This window comes from Chiloscyllium punctatum, chromosome 5, assembly GCF_047496795.1.
Source record: "Chiloscyllium punctatum isolate Juve2018m chromosome 5, sChiPun1.3, whole genome shotgun sequence".
In the NCBI taxonomy this organism is placed as follows: Eukaryota; Metazoa; Chordata; class Chondrichthyes; order Orectolobiformes; family Hemiscylliidae; genus Chiloscyllium; species Chiloscyllium punctatum.
In genome coordinates this window covers 138,890,118-138,908,658 of record NC_092743.1, presented here as the reverse complement: position 1 = coordinate 138,908,658, position 18,541 = coordinate 138,890,118, and the positions used below count along the sequence as shown (strand labels likewise).

The 18,541-nt window shown below is 39.1% G+C and overlaps 1 protein-coding gene across 3 annotated transcripts in view; it reads right to left on the bottom strand.

Annotated features, from left to right (window-relative positions):
- arfgef1 (ADP-ribosylation factor guanine nucleotide-exchange factor 1 (brefeldin A-inhibited)) overlaps positions 1–18,541 on the bottom strand; it is a 192,469-nt gene that overhangs the window by 72,767 nt on the left and 101,161 nt on the right. For all 3 annotated transcript variants that reach the window (XM_072571482.1, XM_072571483.1, XM_072571484.1), the window contains 5 exons: positions 16,769–17,003; positions 16,357–16,456; positions 16,118–16,257; positions 11,149–11,257; positions 2,619–2,820 (listed from right to left, as the gene is read on the bottom strand). In XM_072571482.1, the coding sequence (XP_072427583.1) occupies positions 2,619–2,820; positions 11,149–11,257; positions 16,118–16,257; positions 16,357–16,456; positions 16,769–17,003 (786 nt within the window). The remainder of the gene's footprint in view (positions 1–2,618; positions 2,821–11,148; positions 11,258–16,117; positions 16,258–16,356; positions 16,457–16,768; positions 17,004–18,541) is intronic.

Genomic DNA, 18,541 nt, shown 5'->3' with positions numbered 1-18,541 from the left:
ACAGGTGAAATAAGTAGAATAGATCTGAGAATATGTGAAGACCTCTTTCTTCTGCTTTGAATCCAGTATTTAACTCTTAGAAGCCTGGTTCAAGACAATAATTCCTTTTTCATTTATAGGATGTGTGCACTGCTGGCTGGACCAGGGTTTATTACATAGCCCTAGTTACCTTGAAGCAGTGGCGGTGAGCTGCCTTAAACCACTCCAGTTCAGGCAGCATCCAAGGAGCAGCAAAATCGACGTTTCAGGCAAAAGCCCTTCATTCCTGATGAAGGGCTATTGCCCGAAACGTCGATTTCGCTGCTCCTTGGATGCTGCCTGAACTGCTGTGCTCTTCCAGCATCACTAATCCAGAATCTGGTTTCCAGCATCTGCAGTCATTGTTTTTACCTCTTAAACCACTCTAGTCCACTTAATGTGGGAAGACCTACAATGCTGTTAGGAAAGCGGTTCCAGGATTTTGACCCAGTGACACCGAAGGAACAGCACTATATTTCTGAGTTTAGATGGTGAGTAGCTTGGAAGAGGACATGCCACATATCTTAGCTGTTGTCCTCGGTGGTAACAGTCATGGGTTTGTTAAGCACTGTCAAAGTCAAAATGGTGGGTACAATTCTCAAGTCAAGGCAGGAGTAGAGGTACTTGGGTGTATATTTGTATATGTTGAAGGTGGCAGGATAGATACAGAGTGTACTAAATCAAACAGATGGTGTTCTTGGCTTGATTAATAGAGGTATAGAGCATGGGAGCAAGGAGGTGGTGTTGAACTTGTACAAGACACTTGTTAGACCTTAGCTGAAGTATTGCAGACAGTTGTTGGTGCCATATCATAGACAATTTGCAAATGGGGAGAATGCAGAAGCAATTTGCAAGAATGGATCCAAGTACAGAAAATCCAGTTATGAAAAAGGACTGAAAAAGTTGGGACTGCTCTCCTTGCAGAGAAGAATGTTGGGAGGAGATCTGATTGAAGTTTTCAAAATCATGAACTAGCTGGACAGAATATAGGTAGGATGAAGCTGCTTCCATTTATAAAAAAAAGAATGAGGGGGCATAGATTTAATGTGATGTGCATATGAAGCAAGGATGATGTGAGAAGAACGTTTTCACACAGCAAGTTGTTGGGGTATTGAAATGCACTGCCTGGAAAAGTGGAGGAAGCAAGTTTAATTGAGGCATTCAAGAGGGCACTGGATTTTTTTTGGATAGTAATGGTGTGCAGGGATATAGTGAAAAGGTTGGGGATGGGAGCTAGATCTTCGAGCTGATCCAGCATGATGGTTCAAATGGACTGTAATAATTCTATGATTCAGTGAATTGTAAGCTCTTCAATATATTTGCATAAAATTACTTCTCACAGCCAGATTTTACAGCAATTCAAAAATTAAAAATAACTGCTATCCTGAAGTGGCAAATTACGCTTTCATATTAGGTCCTCACGTAAGCCAGGTCTACAGTACAGATGCCATAGCATGGTTGTTAAGTTGAGATAATTAACTCCTTAACTGTCTGAACCTGTAGTTTGATGGCTCTTATTCTGTAAGGGTTTTGGTAGGAAAGAGAAGACTACTCAGGGAAGCCATTGTCAATTAATTTCTCTCCATTCTCAGAAATGTTCCTTGAATTTCAAAAGGATTCTTGCAGTTTCTCCTTGCCACAGTTGTCTTAAGAGCAGCTGAAGTCACCCCGGTTGGTATGAGATGTCTGGGATCTATTTTACAAGACACCTTGCGCACATTTTAAGACTGTTTAGCTTACTTCACAAATTAACTAACATTACAAATACATTTTTGTGATACTAGAATACCAAGATGCTAATAAGATACTAGTAGCCTCTGGTGTGGAAATTGTGCCAACTTCAATAGTTGACTTGAAAATCATCATTGCATATGATCTGCAGTCATATTTGGGCACAGTTGGTCTTTAATGACAATGGTCTGAAGAAGTTTTGAGCCTGTATCTAACACTATTAGGCCCATAAGAAGGGAGTACAATACCATTTGTTCTTAGAGTACAGAGAGCCAGCCAACCAGCTTCATCCAATATCTGCACAAGGGAATTTAAAAGTAATACAAGTATTGAAAACATTGCTTTTGCATTCATGGGATGAGGGTTTCACTGGCTAGGCCAGCAACTGTTGCCCATCCCAGAGGGCAGGTGAAGAGTCAAACACATCGCTGAGGGTCTGGAGTCACATGTCAACCAGACTAGGTAAGGATAGTAGTTTCCCTCCCTAAGAGGCATTAGTAAACCAGATGGGTTTTTTTGGGCAATCAGCAATGGTTTCACGGTCATCATTAGACTCTTAATTCTGCAGTTCTGTTGAATTCAAATTCCACCACCTCCCATGGTGAGATTCGAACTTGGGATCCCAGAACATTAACTGGGTCTCTGGATTAACAGTCCAGCGATAATACCATGAGGAACATTTCCTTAAATCATATATGTCCCAGTAGCTGATGATGCAATTTATACTACCTAAATTATTCAACAGTGGAGCAAGTTTTCTAACTCCCTACGAAGTAACTGGAATATTGTTTCAACTAAGTACATTTGTTTTAACTTCCAAGTCCACTAATAACACTTTAAATACTTGTTTTTTGAGGATTGTGACTTACAGTTCAATTCCTTGTTCTATGATTTCTTTCTGCTGCTTCAAAACCTCATATTGTTCTGGGTTGTCTGCGCCAGATGTCTGAGTGCTATAGCTGCCAATCCCTGAAGATGCTGTGGAATCCAAGGAATTTATGCTCCCATATCGGTTTATTGTGTCAGGGTACTTATTTTCATTGTTGTCTTGTTCTGAAGTCTTTTCTTGGCCTATATCCATACAAGAGACATTAGAAATCACTTAATTAAAAACAAGTACAAGATTAGGAGAGTTGACTTGATACAAAATGCAGTAGAGCCAATCTATTCTATAGGGTATGGGCTATTTGGGTTACTACTGTTGATCTGATTTCTTTTTAAATAGAAAGGATCAGGAGTCAGGTACAGTACAGAAGGGAACAACTAGGAGGCGGCGGTGGTTCACACAGGACTTGGGTGTTGTATTTAAATGCATGCAGTATACGAAACAAGTTAAACGAGCTGGTAGAGCAGACAGAAAATGGCACATATACTATTGTGGGCACCACAGAAACGTAGCTGCAAGGTGATCAGGACTGGGAATTAAATAGCCAAAGATAGATATCTTATCGAAAGGTCAGGCAGAGGGGCAAAGGGGCCACGTATCCCTTGATAGTAATAAATGAAATCAAATTGACAGCAAGAAGTGATATAGGGTCCGAAGGCGTAGAATCTGTATGTGTCAACTTGAGGAATGATAAAGAAAAAAAGGACTCCGATGGGAATTACATACAGGCCAGGCAGCATCCGAGGAGCAGGAGATTCGACGTTTCGGGCTTAAGCCCTTCTTCAGGAAGAAGCTCCAAGGATGCCTACCTTGAAGAAGCTTCTCCCCCTCCTCGGATGCTGCCTGGCCTGCTGCGCTTTTCCAGCACCACACTTTTCAACTCTGGTCTCCAGCATCTGCAGTCCTCACTTTCTCCTATTACGTACATGCCCACTAGCAGTGGTCAGGATATGGGGCAGAAAATAAATCAAGAGACAGAAAAACCATGTAAGAAAGGCACTATTTCAATAATCTTGAGGGAATTCCATATGCAGGTGGACTGGGAAAATCAGGTTGGTAGAAAATCCCAATAAAATAAATTCGTGGAATGTCTATGAGATGGCTTTTTGGAATAGCTTGTGGCAGAGCCCTCAAGGGAACAGCAATTCTGAATCTGGTGATTTGTCATTAGGTAGACTAGATTCAGTAGCTGAAGATGAAGGAATCTTTGGTGACAGTGATCACAACACTATAAAATCCACCCTGCAGTTTAAAAGGGAGAAGCTGGAATTGGATCTAACAGTTGAGTAGAAGTAACTATGAAGACATAAGGGAGGAGCTGACCAGAATTGATTGGAAGGGGAACCCAGCACAGAAGATGTTTCAAGTGATAATTTGGGAATACAGCAGATACTCATCCCAAGGAAGCAGCAGCATACTAAGGGAGGACAAAACTGACAAGGGAAGTCAGCAACAGTATAAAAGCAAAAGAAAATGCAATGTGATGAAGACCATTGGGAAGCCTGAAAGTTGGAAAACCTTTAAAAACCAGCAGAGGCCAACAGGGAAATAACAGAGAAGACAAGATGATTAAATGAGGATAAGCGAGCTAGTAACCTAAAGGAAGATTTCAAGAGTTTTTAAAAAATGATATAAAAAGCAAGAGGGGCAAAAGTGTACCTTAGACTACTGCAAATAAGGCTGGAGAAGCAGTGATGAGGAACAAAGAAATGGCAGAGGAATTGAATAGGTACTTTGCATCAGTCTTCACAATGGAAGACACCAGTAGCATACCAGAACTTGAACAGAATCAGGGGCAAGAGGTGAATGTTATGACCAACACTAATGAGAAGGCACTGGGGAAGCTGAAAGGCCTGAAAAGTGAATGAATCATTTGGACCGGATGGACCACACCTCAGTGTTCTGAATGAGATAGCTAAGGAGATTTTAGAGTCATTAGTGGTGATCATTTGGAAATCAATGGAACTAGGGAGAGTCCCAGAGGATAGGAAAATGGATAATATAACAAGCCTCCTTAAGAAAGAGGAAGGTACAAATAGGAAATTATAAATTTATCAGCCTGACTTCAGTCATTCTTAAGATTTGAGAGTCCATTATTAAGGATGAGACTGTAGAGTACTTGGAAGTGCACGGTAAAAATAGGGCTAAATCTGCACGGCTTGATCGAGGGGAGGTCATGCCAGACAAATCTGTTAGAATTCTTTGAGGTAGTAACAATCAAATTAGACAAAGGAGACCCAGTAGATGTGATTTACTTGGATTTCTAGAAGGCCTGAATAAGGCTGTTAAATAAGAGCTCATGTGGTAGGGACAAGGCACTGGCATGGATAGTGGACTGGCTGACTGACAGAATGCAGAGAGTGGGAATATAGGGGTCTTTTTCAGGGTGGCAGCAGTGACTCGTGGAGTTCCACAAGGGTCAGTGTTAGGACCACAACTATTCATATCATATATTAACGATCTGGATGAAGAAACAGAGCATTGTTGCTAAGTTTGCAACTGACACAAAGCTCGGTAAAAGCGCAGTTGGGTGTTGAGGAAGTGGAGGGGTCACAGAGGAACTGGACAGGCTAGAGAGTGAGCAAAGTAGCAGCAGATAGAATACATATGATGTTATGACTTTGGTAGGAAGAATAGAGGCATAGACTATTTTCTAAATAGGGAAATGCTTTGAAAATCTCAAGCACAAAGGGACTTGAGAGTCTGAGTTCAGGATTCGCTCAAGGTTAATATAAAGTTCAGCTGGCAGTTAGGAAGGCAAATGCAATGTTAGCATTTATTTTGAGAGGACTAGTACACCACAGCAGGGAGGTATTGCTGAGGTTGTACAAGGCTCTGGTCAGACTGCATTTTGAATACTGTGAGCAGTTTTAGGCCTTGTATCCGAGGAAGGATATGTTGGCATTGGAGGAGGTCCAGAAGAGGTTCACAAGAATAATCCTGGGGATGAAGAACTTGTCATGAGGAGCAGTTGAGGACTCAATCAGTATTCAATGAATTTTAGAAGAATGCGGGGGGAGGGGGGGGGGATCTCATTAAAGCTTATTAAATACTGACAGACCTGAACAGAGTGGACATGAAGATGATGTATGCACGTTTAGGAGAGACAAGGACCCAAGAGCACAACCTCAAGTGATGACCTTTGAGAACTGAGATGAGGAAGAATTTGTTTCACTCACAGGATCTAGAGGTTCAGGTACTTAATTCTTTGAAATTTGTGGTACAGGTAGAGAGGGTGGTTAGGAGATAGTGAGGACTGCAGATGCTGGAGAAGTCATAGCTGATAAAATGTGGCAGTGGAAAAGGCAGCATCTGAGGAGCAAGAGAGTCGATGTTTCAGGCATAACCTTTCATCAGAGTTATGCCTGAAACATCGACTCTCTTGCTCCTCAGATAGGATGGTTAAGAAGGCATTTAGCACGCTTGCCTTCATTGAAACAGACCTTTTATTACAGGAGTTGGAATGTCATATTGAAGTTGCACAGGATGCTGGTGAGGACTCTTCTGGAGTATTGTGTGTAGTTCTGATTGCCTTGCTACAGGAAGGATATTATTAATATATGAGAGGATTCAGAAAAGATGTACCAAGATGTTTTCGGGAGTGAAGGGTATGAGTTATAAAAACAGGCTAGCTAGGCTTGGACTTTTCTCACTGGAGCGCAGGAGGTTGAGCAGTGATCTTATAGAGCTGTATAAAATTATAAGTGGCACGGATAAGGTTTATAGCAAGGATCTTTTCCCTTGGGTGGGAGTTCAAAACCAGAAAGTATATTTTTAAGGTGAGAGGAGGAAGTTATGAAAAGGAAATGAGGGGCAACTTTTTTTTAAGCTGAAAATGGTCTGTATGTGGAATGAACTGCTGGAGGAAATGGTGGATGCAGTTACAACATTTAAAAGACATATGGATAAGTAGATGAATAGGAAAGTTTTGGAGGGATTTGGGCCAAACACATGTAAGTGGGATAGAACATAGAACATTACAGCGCAGTACAGGCCCTTCGGATGAATTTAGTTTGGGAACATGGTCGGTATGAACTATTTGGACCAAAGGTTCTGCTTCCCTGCTGATTGACTATGATTGTTAATGTGAAATACTCTTGTTTTCGTATGGAGCACTGTAAGAGATATACGCTCAATGCGTGATTTCAATTCTAATCTATAATCTGATTCTGGAAGGAGAAATTAAATATTATCATTCCCTTTTCTCTGAGATGAAATGTATCGTCAATTCAGAGAATTATTGGATAAAAAGTCAAGTAGGAAGCATTCAATATTTCAACATGCTTCAGTCAGTAGCTCAAAAATGAACTGAGAAGTTATGAAGAAAATATTACTGTGCAATCACCCATGGGGTTTCTTACAGAAATAAAAATAGAATACTGCAGGTACTGAAAATTTGAAATGAAAACAGCAAATGCTGGAGAAACTCAGCAGGTCTGGCAGCATCTGAGAAGACAGAAAAATCAAACTCAAAATGTTGACTCTAACTCTTGTTCAGAGGTTTTTTTAAAATAATATGCCACCAAACAAAAACATGACATGCTGAGGTACCTCAAGAATATTTAAGTTCAGTCAATCTTCCAAACTTAAAGAACATAGATGTTAAAAACATTGCAGATGGTGTGAATAATCAGTTTTAACTTGCAGTTACCAGGTTAACATGTTGTGGAAATTCTGAATAATCTGCCACTATATTAAGCAAGTTTGCCGCCTCAGAAAGGTTTTTCAAGAGAAAAATACAAACTCAAAATAATTGATTACACTTATAACAAGTCATTAGTTGGTATGAAAGTACACAAAAAAAAACCAAACACCATGGTAAAATTCACACCAAATTCTTAAATTGGAACAGATTACATATTTACTCATCAACCTTCTGTTTTTATTTGAGCACGGTGAATGAAAAAAAGGCTTGCATTGAAATGCTGAAGAAACTTGGGAAGAGTAGAGAATTCAGAAAACACACAATCTGTAAATAAGCTCTTTCATTTTAGAAATTACACCTTCCCAACGGAACTTGTACATCAGATATTTATCATTAACAAGTTAAGGCAGTTTTGTTCTGAGAATTTATTGTCAGCATAAACCTTTCTGAAACTGACAGGAGCTATTTCATATTGGACCTTCTCAGCTAGGTTCCATAAGTGAAAGGCCAGCTTCTACTCACTGCACAGTTGTGATCCTTTAACACTTCAGAAAAAAGGGCTGATGATGAGTCATTGCACTCGAAACATTAACTCTGCTTTCTCTCCCCAGATGCTGCCAGATCTGCTGAGCTTGGTCAGCAATTTCTGTTTTCGTTTCTGATCTCCAGCATCCACAGTTCTTTGTTTTATTTTAAAGGATAAACTTCCTGTTTTCAAGCAGTTTTAATTTGGGGCACTATGCAGGGTATTGGTGAAAATGGCAAGCAGCAGGGAGGTTGATCAACTGGTCAGATTAAAAGGACTTTGCAAAAAGTGAAGGGAGCAAAAACCAAAAAACATAACTTACATTTAAGCAATTGAGCAGAAAATGAAAGCGAAAACTGGGCCACAGAAATGGGATGAAGGGAGAAAATTAATGGAAGTGTACAAGCTTTAAGCAAGAACATAAAATCTCCAATAGTTAATTTCCTTCTGAAGGAATGAGTCTCCATATTTCAAACTTATACTTCAGGATCAGAGAGGTTGTTCAGCATTAATTAGGACGTACCTTGCATTTTGAAAAAAAAGTTACTGATTGAACAGGCTAAAGTTTTCAACTTTCCTCAGTGCAATAAAAAGTAGACAATTATCAGCTCATAGCATGCTTGAAATCCCTTTGATAAATCCACTGGCAAAGACAGCAACATGGCAGCCTGTGATAGAGCATGGTTTCAATGACAGCAAGTTCCAGGTTTCCACCTTTAACTGTGCATGTGCAGAGGCCAGAAACTGCCATCTGGTTTACCCAATAATAACAGCATAATATTGAGTTTATCAACTCATGTTATTACTGCTGCAAATTCCAGACAAGTTGAAAAGAAAAATGCTATTCTTAAGATTTTCAGTAATTTTTGCTCACTTGAATTCACAGAATAAATTAGCTTGGTTTAAGTGAATAATTTAATTCCATTCAACAGCACGGCAAAAGAAGCATATGAAAGAATAGTTCATTAAGAATTTCTGAAGAGTTATAATGAAAGATGAAAAATAATAACCACTATTGAAGATTTAACAGCTCTAAAATATCAAACAAGTGCTAGATAATGCCCTCTCATTCAGTATGGTCTGGATCAGGTTTTAATGACTAGATTTTGCTGACTCTACTAAATATAGATGTCATTTTCACTACACCTAGGTACATGTGACAATAGTAAATCAAATCAAAAAACAATTGGTCAAGGCTGCATTCTTAATAACATTTGGAAGCTGACTGCCTCCAATCTAGAAACCCAAATTTTACCCTAGAACTATTTATTTTTAAATAACATCAATTTCAATTAGCAATCCATTTAGTGCAGCCAAATACTTGTTAAAAAATGAAAAATCACAAATTATACATTTTCTTTTGATTCATCCCAAAAAAGCCTGCAATTTAATCTTTATAAAACTGCAGCTCAGTAATTAAGAAACATCATGCACTGATATCTTGAGAAATACAAAAACGTTCTTTCTCCAAAGTCACAAAAATTCTTTTATATAGACCATAAGTGTCGTAATTTCAGTTTCCCCAACAGATGTGTGTACAAAAGGATTTCCATGATTACACTGTCATCTGATTGATCACACCAACACATTCTACTAATATTGTTGACAATAACTATATATGAATGTCAAAATATTTTTCAAAAGAGAGGAAAGTAGGTGCATATGTGGAAAATGTTTGGTGTTATAACATTGAAGTCTTGTTCATCCTACACTCATTGATCTACATTGGGACCCAGTCCATAAATGCCTCCATTTTAGAATTATTCTCCAATATTCAGATCCCTCCATACCCTCACACCTTTTACAATTGTCACTTCTTCCAACCCAACCACCTTAGCGAACGCTGCATTTAAACACCTGAATTTATATAGTGCCTTTAGCATTTATTTATTTCCCATTGAGAAAATGATGGTGAAAAGCAAGGACCTGTCGCTACTTAACTAAACAGCTCAGGATAGTATTGAAGTGAAAGAAAAGGCATAAAAAGCTGAGAAAATTAGCCTTAGGCTTGAATATTACAATAATGTAAGAAATCAGTAAAGATAACTTTAAAAAATTAGAATGAGAATGAACAAGCAAATGTACAAACAAATTATAAGAGCTTCCACGAGTACTAAAAGTAGTAGCTGAAATAAATGTTGGCCCCTTGGATGAAATTGGAGAATGGATGATGGCAAATAGGAATGAAAGTTTTGAATAAGCATTTTGTCTTCATGGAAGAAGACACTAAAAGCATCCTAATAATAATTTGTAAGCAAAGGCCGTAGGGAAGAACTTAATCTCGAGACAGAGAAATATGAGGAAACTAATGGGAGCAAAAGTCAACTAGTTCCCCACACCTAATGGTTTACGGCTCAGTAAGGTGTCATTGAAGAGGCAGAAAGTATGTAATCTATGTTTTGTCATTGGGAAAAGCTAGAAACAGTGCAAGGAGTAACAAGTCAGAATACAGCAAAATGGATTCCAAGTTGAAGATGGTGCTTGGGGAGCTAATTAAAGGGGTAGAAGGATCTTAAAAGTGAACAGAAGGTTGAAGGGGGTTAATGACAGAATTCCAGAGTGCAAGTGATAAATAATACTCATGCGACAAAGGTGCCAGGTAAGGATCATCGCCAACAAGAGAAAACCTAACTATATCACTAAATCTCTATTCTAAACCTTTTGGGACGGTGGGGGAGGTGAGGTATGAACAACTGATCAGATATGTTACTGGACAGCCAAATGAATACTGTAACTTCAGGAAGAGGTCAGAGGCTAGGAATCCTGCGAGTAACTCACCTACTGACTTCACAAGTCTGTGCACCATCTACAAGGTAAACGTCAGGAGTATGATGGAATACTTTCCGAATGCCTGGATGAGTGCAGCTCCAACATCCACAAAATGTAACGCTTTGAATGAGACTCAATCAACCACCATAAACGTTCACTACCTCAACCACTGACACAGCTGTGTACAACATATGCAAGATGAGCTGCAACAACTCACTGAGGTTTATATATATATATGCCTTCTGCTTATAGACATGTATATATATATATGCCTTCTGCTTATGTAGACATTTTTTGAAAGGCTGCAACATGTTAATTTCAAAAAAGTGCATTTCAGATTTAATATAAAGGTAAAAGCATAATGGAAATGTCCAAAGCTTTTTCAGGATTTAGCTTAAAAATTCACACAAATTTAGTGTATAAAATTCCAGTAACACAGTATCTAGCTTGTATATTTATAATATTTCTTGCAATAGGTTAGTCCAATATCTTCTATCAATTCATTTCAAATGGAAAAATATATTAAAACACAAGTTATAAACCTACTATCAGAATAAAGTCAAAATATCTCACCAAGGCTAGTCTGAGAGTTTGGATTCACGTATAGATCCTTACTCCATTCCACCATACACTTCAAAATTGAGACCAAACACTCCAAACCCTTCTTCCTAAGACTGAGCTCCTTAAAAGAAAAAAAAGATGTTTATCAAATTCTGACAATGAATTGTCATGAACTAACATGATGAACTAACAGAGTTGATGAGGACATAGATTCTTCATTGTGCCATAACTCATTATGAACTCTTTCCCACATAGCAAATTCATAAATGGTTCACTTCCAACTACACTGTGGCAGCTCGGTTAACAGCTAACCAGAGATGAGATGGAAATGTCTCCAACTTAGGCAATGTATTTTGCCATGGCTATGATATCTGAGCAAAAACACAGCACCCAAAATTAATTCTACTTTCCTTTTCAATTGCCTTTTGAAGTTGTGCGCAATTGCACAAACACGTGACCTTGCATCTCACACCATTTAAACCATGTACTTTCATGTCGATTGCATGGGGAACTCTGCTGAAACCATCATTCATTTCTTTAAGTAATTTCAGGATTAGCTGCTCTGACATCGACACTGTCAGCCACCAAGGTCCATCATGGATAAACTCAAAGTCACCCAAAATATCACCTTTGTTTCCTGTAATGCCCCAGGGTTAATCTCACCTGTGATAACCATTGTCAACGTATATACAAACTGGGTGCAGGATTAGCCCACTCAGCCTCTCAAGCCTGGTAGAGTCATACAGCACAAAAACAGTCTTTGATCCAACTTGTCCACACTGATCAGGTTTCTCAAACTGAACCTGTTCCATCTGCCTGTGTTTAATCCATATCCCTTTAAACCTTTTGTAATTATACCCATCTTTATCACTTTCTCTGGGAGTTTGCTCCATATCTCATCTGATTGCAGCCTCAACTCTACTTTCCTTTCTACTCTCTAAACCCTTGGGCTCTTTAGTCAATCAATTATCTATTGAACTTGGCCTCAAAACTTAAACTCATCTTCCACAGCTCTCAAGTGAAAACTCGTCCTGACTTCCAAATTCCTGCATTGTCTGATCCCAACCCAGCTCTATAACAAGATTCATCCACATATGTTAGTGTATGCGTGTATCCGGTGTTTGGCAACTTTTGCGTCATCACCTCCATTGTCCCTGGGACTGCTTTCAGTTATACTGGCTTTAAACTCCCAGAACTATACCAAAATTAACATCCCTTATAAATTCTCCCATAAAGTTAAAAATTCTAGATTATGCCATTGATCAGGTCCCTCAAATGTTGATTTATTTGTATTTACCTCAGTAATGCATCTTTGGTTATGACATCGAAGGTACTTTTTTATATTTTATGTTGAATGCATTGGAAATCTCCTCATACAATTTCTAATTAGCTTTTGCCCATGAAAAAGAACTCCACAAATTATTTACAGTCTACTGGTCAGATGGGTTGAATAGCAGCAACTGGAAGTTAATCCTGACAAATCAGAGGTCATCCATTTCTGGAGGACCAAAAGGCAAGGCAGGATTCCTAGGAAGCTGAAAATGTGTTGCTGGAAAAGCGCAGGTCAGGCAGCATCCAAGGAGCAGGAGAATCGACGTTTCGGGTATGAGCCCTTCTTCAGGGCTTCCTGAAGAAGGGCTCATACCCGAAACGTCGATTCTCCTGCTCCTTGGATGCTGCCTGACCTGTTGCGCTTTTCCAGCAACACATTTTCAGCTCTGATCTCCAGCATCTGCAGTCCTCACTTTCTCCTAGAGGATTCCTAGGAAGTAGAGAAGGACCTTGGTGTGCATGTTCACAGCTTCTTGAAAGCAGCACGAGAGGTAAATAAAGTGATTACAAAGGCATATGGGACACTTGCCTTCATTAGTCAAGATACTGAATGCAAAAACAGGTTATTGTGGAACTGTAAATAATGTGAGGGAGGCCAGGTTTTGTCACAATACGACGCAAAGGATATGATTTCACTAGAGAAGGGGCAGAGGAGATTCACGAGGGCTGGAGTGATTCTGCTATGAAGAACGATTGGATAGGGTTGGGTTATTTTCTTTACAGCAGAAGGGTTGGGGGGAATTAGACTGAGATGTGCAAAGTTATGAAGGTCATAGATAAAGTTTCCTCTTATCTACCCTGTGTACAGAGGTCAATAACCAGGGAGCACAGGTTAAGTGAAGAGTGCGGGTAAGTGTGTTAGAGGCAGGAATCCTCAAGACATTTAGATGTGTACTTGAAACATCATCACATACAAGGATACAGGCCAAGTGCTAAAAAAAAATGGGATTAGAATAGAGGGGGTGCAATATGAACAGCAAGGACACAATGGGCTGAAGGGCCATTTTCCAAAACTGTAAAAACTCTGACTCTATGGCTCTAATACTAAAATAGACATCAGTGTGCTCAGTTGACTGGACAGTTGATTTGCAATGAAGAATGATGCCAACAACATGGGTTACCATGAAGGACTGTCCTTCTCAACTTCTCCTCTTGCCTGAGGCATGGTGATTTTCAAGTTAACCCACCACCAAGTATCTCTCTCCCTAAAGAGAGCACAGGTCTGTGGTCCTGTGGGACTATGGTGACTTTACATTAACCTTAATAAAACCATTTCATCAAACTGTTAACCTGAACTTTACAGAAACAAACATGGTAATTATTTGGGGAAAAACGTTACCATGCTATCCTTCTCTTATTCCATCAGATTTTCTACAAGTTCTGCATTGGTTCTTAAGCTCAATTCCTCAGTTGGGGAGCAGGATCTGCTTCCAATGAAGAGGCTTTCTACTGGCACTTCTGCACCTGCTGCACGGAGTACAGAACATGAAGATGACCACCAGGAGATTCAGGTGACCGATGTATCTTTACTTATGATAGCAGACTGCTGTTATGTACACAGCTTCATATTTAAGATCTAACAAAATGAAAGAGAAAGCTTACAAATTCAAAGCGATTCAGCATTGAGACTTGCAGCAAAAGTTCTACATAACATACAGACAGGGTGGTTAAAAAGGCATTTGGCACACTTGCATTCATTGTTCAGTCGTTTTGAGTATAGGAGTTGGGAAGTCATGTTGAGGTTGTGAAGGAAATTGGTGAGCCCTCTTCTAGAATACTGTGTCCAGTTCTGGTCACCCTGATATTGGAAGGATATTATTAAGCTGAAGAGAACTTGGAAGAGATTTACCAGGATTTTGCTGGGTTATGAAGCAAGACTGGATAGGCTGGGGCATTTTTCCAGTGGAGAGACGACCTTATAGAAGTTTATAAAATACTGAGGGGTCTAGATACAGTTAACGGTGGTTGTCTTTTCCCGAGGATGGGGGATTTCAAGGCAGGATAGTGAAGGTGGCATTTGGTATGCTTGCCTTTTTTGGCCAGTGCACTGAGTGTAGGAGTTGGGAGGGCATGTTGCAGCTGTACAAGATGTTGATTAAGCCACTTTTAGAATATTGTGTGCAATTCTGGTCTCCCTCCCAACAAAAGGGTATTGTGAAACTTGAAAGGGTTCAGAAAAGATTTACAATGATGTTGCCAGGGTTGAAGAGTTTGAGCTATAGGGAGAGGCTGAATAGGCTGGGGCTGTTTCACCTGGAGCATTGGAGGCTGAGGGGTGACCTTATAGAGGTTTATAAAATCACAGATAGGGTGAATAGCCAAGGTCAACAGCCAAACTAGAAAGCATGGGTTTAAGGTGAGAAGGGGGAAGATTTAATTAGGATCTAAGGGGTAGCTTTTTCACATAGAGGTTGGTGCGTGTATGGAACGAGTTGTCAGAGGTGGGGTGGAGGCTGGTATAATTACAACATTTAAAAGGCATCTGGATGGGTACAAGAATAGGAAAGGTTTAGAGGGATATGGGTCAAATGCTCGCAAATGAGACTGGATTAACTTAGAATATCTGGTCAGTATGGACGCGTTGGACTGAAGGGTCTGTTTCTATGCTGTACAGCTCTTGGACAAGGGGGCACATTTTTAAGGAGAAAATAGAAACATTTAAAAAAGATATGAGGGGCAATGTGTTTTTTTAACACTGCTATGAAGTTGAGAATAGCATATGTTCACTTTTAGATAGAAAAGATTTTCTGAATTTTAAAGTGGTTTGTGTGTGGATGAACTTACTGAGGAAGTGGTGGATGTCAGCACAATTACAACTTTAAAAGACATGTGGGTAAGTACATGGGCAGCATGGTGGCCCAGTGGTTAGCACTGCCACCTCACAGCACCAGGGACCTGGGTTCAATTCCACCCTTGGGCCACTGTCTGTGTGGTGTTTGTACATTCTCCCCATGTCTGCATGCATTTTCCTCGGGTACTCCAGTTTCTTTCCACAATCTAAAGACATGCAGATCAGGTGAATTGCTCATGCTAAATTGCCCATAGTTCTAGGTGCATTAGTCAGGGGTAAATATTGGGGAATGGGTCTGGGTGGGTTACTCTTCTAAGCTAATCTATTGAGTTACATGGATAGGAAAGGTTTGGAGGGATATGTGCCAGGAACAGGCAGGTGGGGCTAGTTTAGTCTGAGAACATGGTTGACATTAACTGGTTGGAGCAAAAAGTGCGTTTCCATGCTGTATGACTCTACAACTCTCATATGTGAGCCCCAATCTCCCTAGAGTTAACCTAAAAATAGTCTTCAAGGATATTTTCGGCACAATGTCTGTTGCATCCTTGGAAGAAAGAAGAACTTGCTTTTAATAATCCTGGAGGATGTAGCATCACATATCTAGCTAAAATAAATAGTCAGGCCCTGTTTCTCCATGTGCCAAAGGAACTACCAGTTTTTGACTGCAAGAGTGACAGTCTTGCCAAATTCAGGTAGTTTGGAACTGCACTAACTGAGTCTCCACCACAATGAAGGTTACAGATCTGAAGTCAAGCCAAACATGTGAATTCTATTAAAGGTAATTTATATAAATGTTTCTATGTTTTACTGTCATTCACTCACTTTTACTTTCACATATATATAATTATTTCACAGTACCTGCACAGGTGTCATTCCCAGTTCATGACCACCTCGACCTTGGGCTATCTTAGACAAGTCATTCACCAATCTTTCAAAGATGTTAGCAGCATTCAAGTCGCAATCGTAATTTACATAAATGTCGACCACACTTTGCGCATCTGCAAGTTTAATAAGATTAATTTAAATAATTAAAATGTTGATATTAAATTTGTCAACATTAATACTCTGGAAACGTAAGCAACCAAAAATAATCATACCTGCACAGATCCTGGTCAGAGTCTGAATTACCATCCATTTGTGATCAAAAGAACTTGTCGATGTTTCCAAAATATAAAGAAAGATTTCCTTGAAGAATACCTAATGTAACAGAAGGAAAACGTGAGCGTGTGATACCTTTGGTATAAAACCAAAAAGGGACAGGAAGGAAAACTGAAAAGAAAAGAAATTGCACCCCTAAAAAAGAACTTATTGTTCAACTACTGAAGACAAAACTTGGGGAACTACATGAGTTGCTAATGTATTTTATATTTTTGAAAAGCTTGAGATACAAGGTATTTATACAATATCTTCACTTTTAATATTAATAAGCATAAGAATATTCTGAAGTCAAATTGCTAGTCTACAATGAGTTAAATTCGCATCATAGAACTGCACAACTTAATACATTACCTCTATCTGCATCTTAAGATGAGTCTTGAAGTTTGATAAAAGAGTGAGAAAGATGGAAAGTGACAATTCAAACACTTCTGGCACTGAAGAGACACCATTTTTTGATAAAGCCACACAAAGGTACTGTTTTATTGCATTGATGAACATTTCATTAGTTCGAAAAATTGGTCCGGCATTTTGCAGAATTGATAGAAGCAGCTGTAGTGAAAGGATCTTGGAGCGTAATTCGTGAGACCTATATCATCAGTAAAAAAGTGAAATTGAGAACACTTCTTTTTGGAAGGCATGGGTCAAGAACTGTAAATGAAATTAAGCATGCATAAAAATGAGCACATGTAATGTATCACAATTTTAAATGATCTGATGTTTGAAAAAGTAGCCGTTAATATCCTTCAACATGAAGCCAGAAAATAGTGTCCTTTGGAGATCTGGTCCAAAACAAACCAGTAAAGATTAGGCAACACAATGTAACACTTACTCCAAAAATAAGCTCTTTAAAATGCTTCTAAAATTCAAACTAAAATATAAACTGGTTACACTGATCTCATTCATGATCAGACTGTTCAGGAGAGATAGGAGAAAGTGAGGACTGCAGATGTTGGAGATTAGCGTCAAGATTAGAGTGGTGCTGGAAAAGCACAGCAGGTCAGGCAGTATTTGCTTTTGCCCGAAACATCGATTTTCCTGCTCCTCGGATGCTGCCTGACCTGCTGTGCTTTTCCAGCACCACTCTGTTCAGGAGAGATGTTAAGAAACACTTTTATACACACAAAGGGTGGTAGAAGTTTGGAACTCTCTTTAACAAATGGCAATTGATGCTAGATCATCTGTCAGTTTTAAATCTGAGTTAGATAAATTTTTAAGTTAAGGTGTTAAGGGAAGTTATGCCACAGATCAGCCATGATCTCATTGAATGGCAGATTGGGCTTGAGCAGCTGAATAGCCTATTCCTGTTCTGACATTCCTACATTCATTTTCTCTTCTTGTTACTTACTTTGAGAGATTTTCACAATGTTAATGCTTTAATCATGTCTGCCACCGTAGTGCAAGTTTTGGTCATTGAAAGATTTTTTTTCTGGTCAATTTCAGTTTATACAAAAAGAACCACTGCAGTTATAACACAGTAAGCCATTCGTTGCACTTTTGCAGGATTTTGTTTAAGCAATCGAAAACTAATTCTACTGCATTCTCTCTGCACAGGTCTGCAATTAATTCAATATCAATTAAAATAGTCTCTATATCAACTAATTACTGCTGTTTCCATCTGGCAACAACTAAATGCATAGAAACATTAAGTTTTCTCAATCTCTGACAATAACATTTTAAACTCTCAGAATAAATGCTCCTAAATCATAGCTTTAAAACCACCATCAAATTACAATTTAGATTTCTCTGCTCAAGTGGAAAAATGATTATTACCCTTGAAGTTTCTCACATCTTTGTGATGCCTAAACGGTTTACAATAAGTGAATTAAATAAGCAAATATTTAATCATCAATTCTTTTTGGATAAATGCAGTACCTAATAATGCTCGGGCTTGAGCTTTCCCATGTCTTTATCCCAACCTCCACAAACCCAGGCCTTGTTATCTCTCAGCCTATTAGCAATGGTGAGCACTCTAAAGCAACTGCAGTGGGTATGACTTCAATCATTTGAGGGCTTTCCCTCAATTCCAACAGATTTGAATTTTGAGCATTAAGAGAGCTATTCACTGTCTTGAATAAACAGAACAACTGGAAATCCATAGCTTTCTCAAGTACAGTACAATCCCTT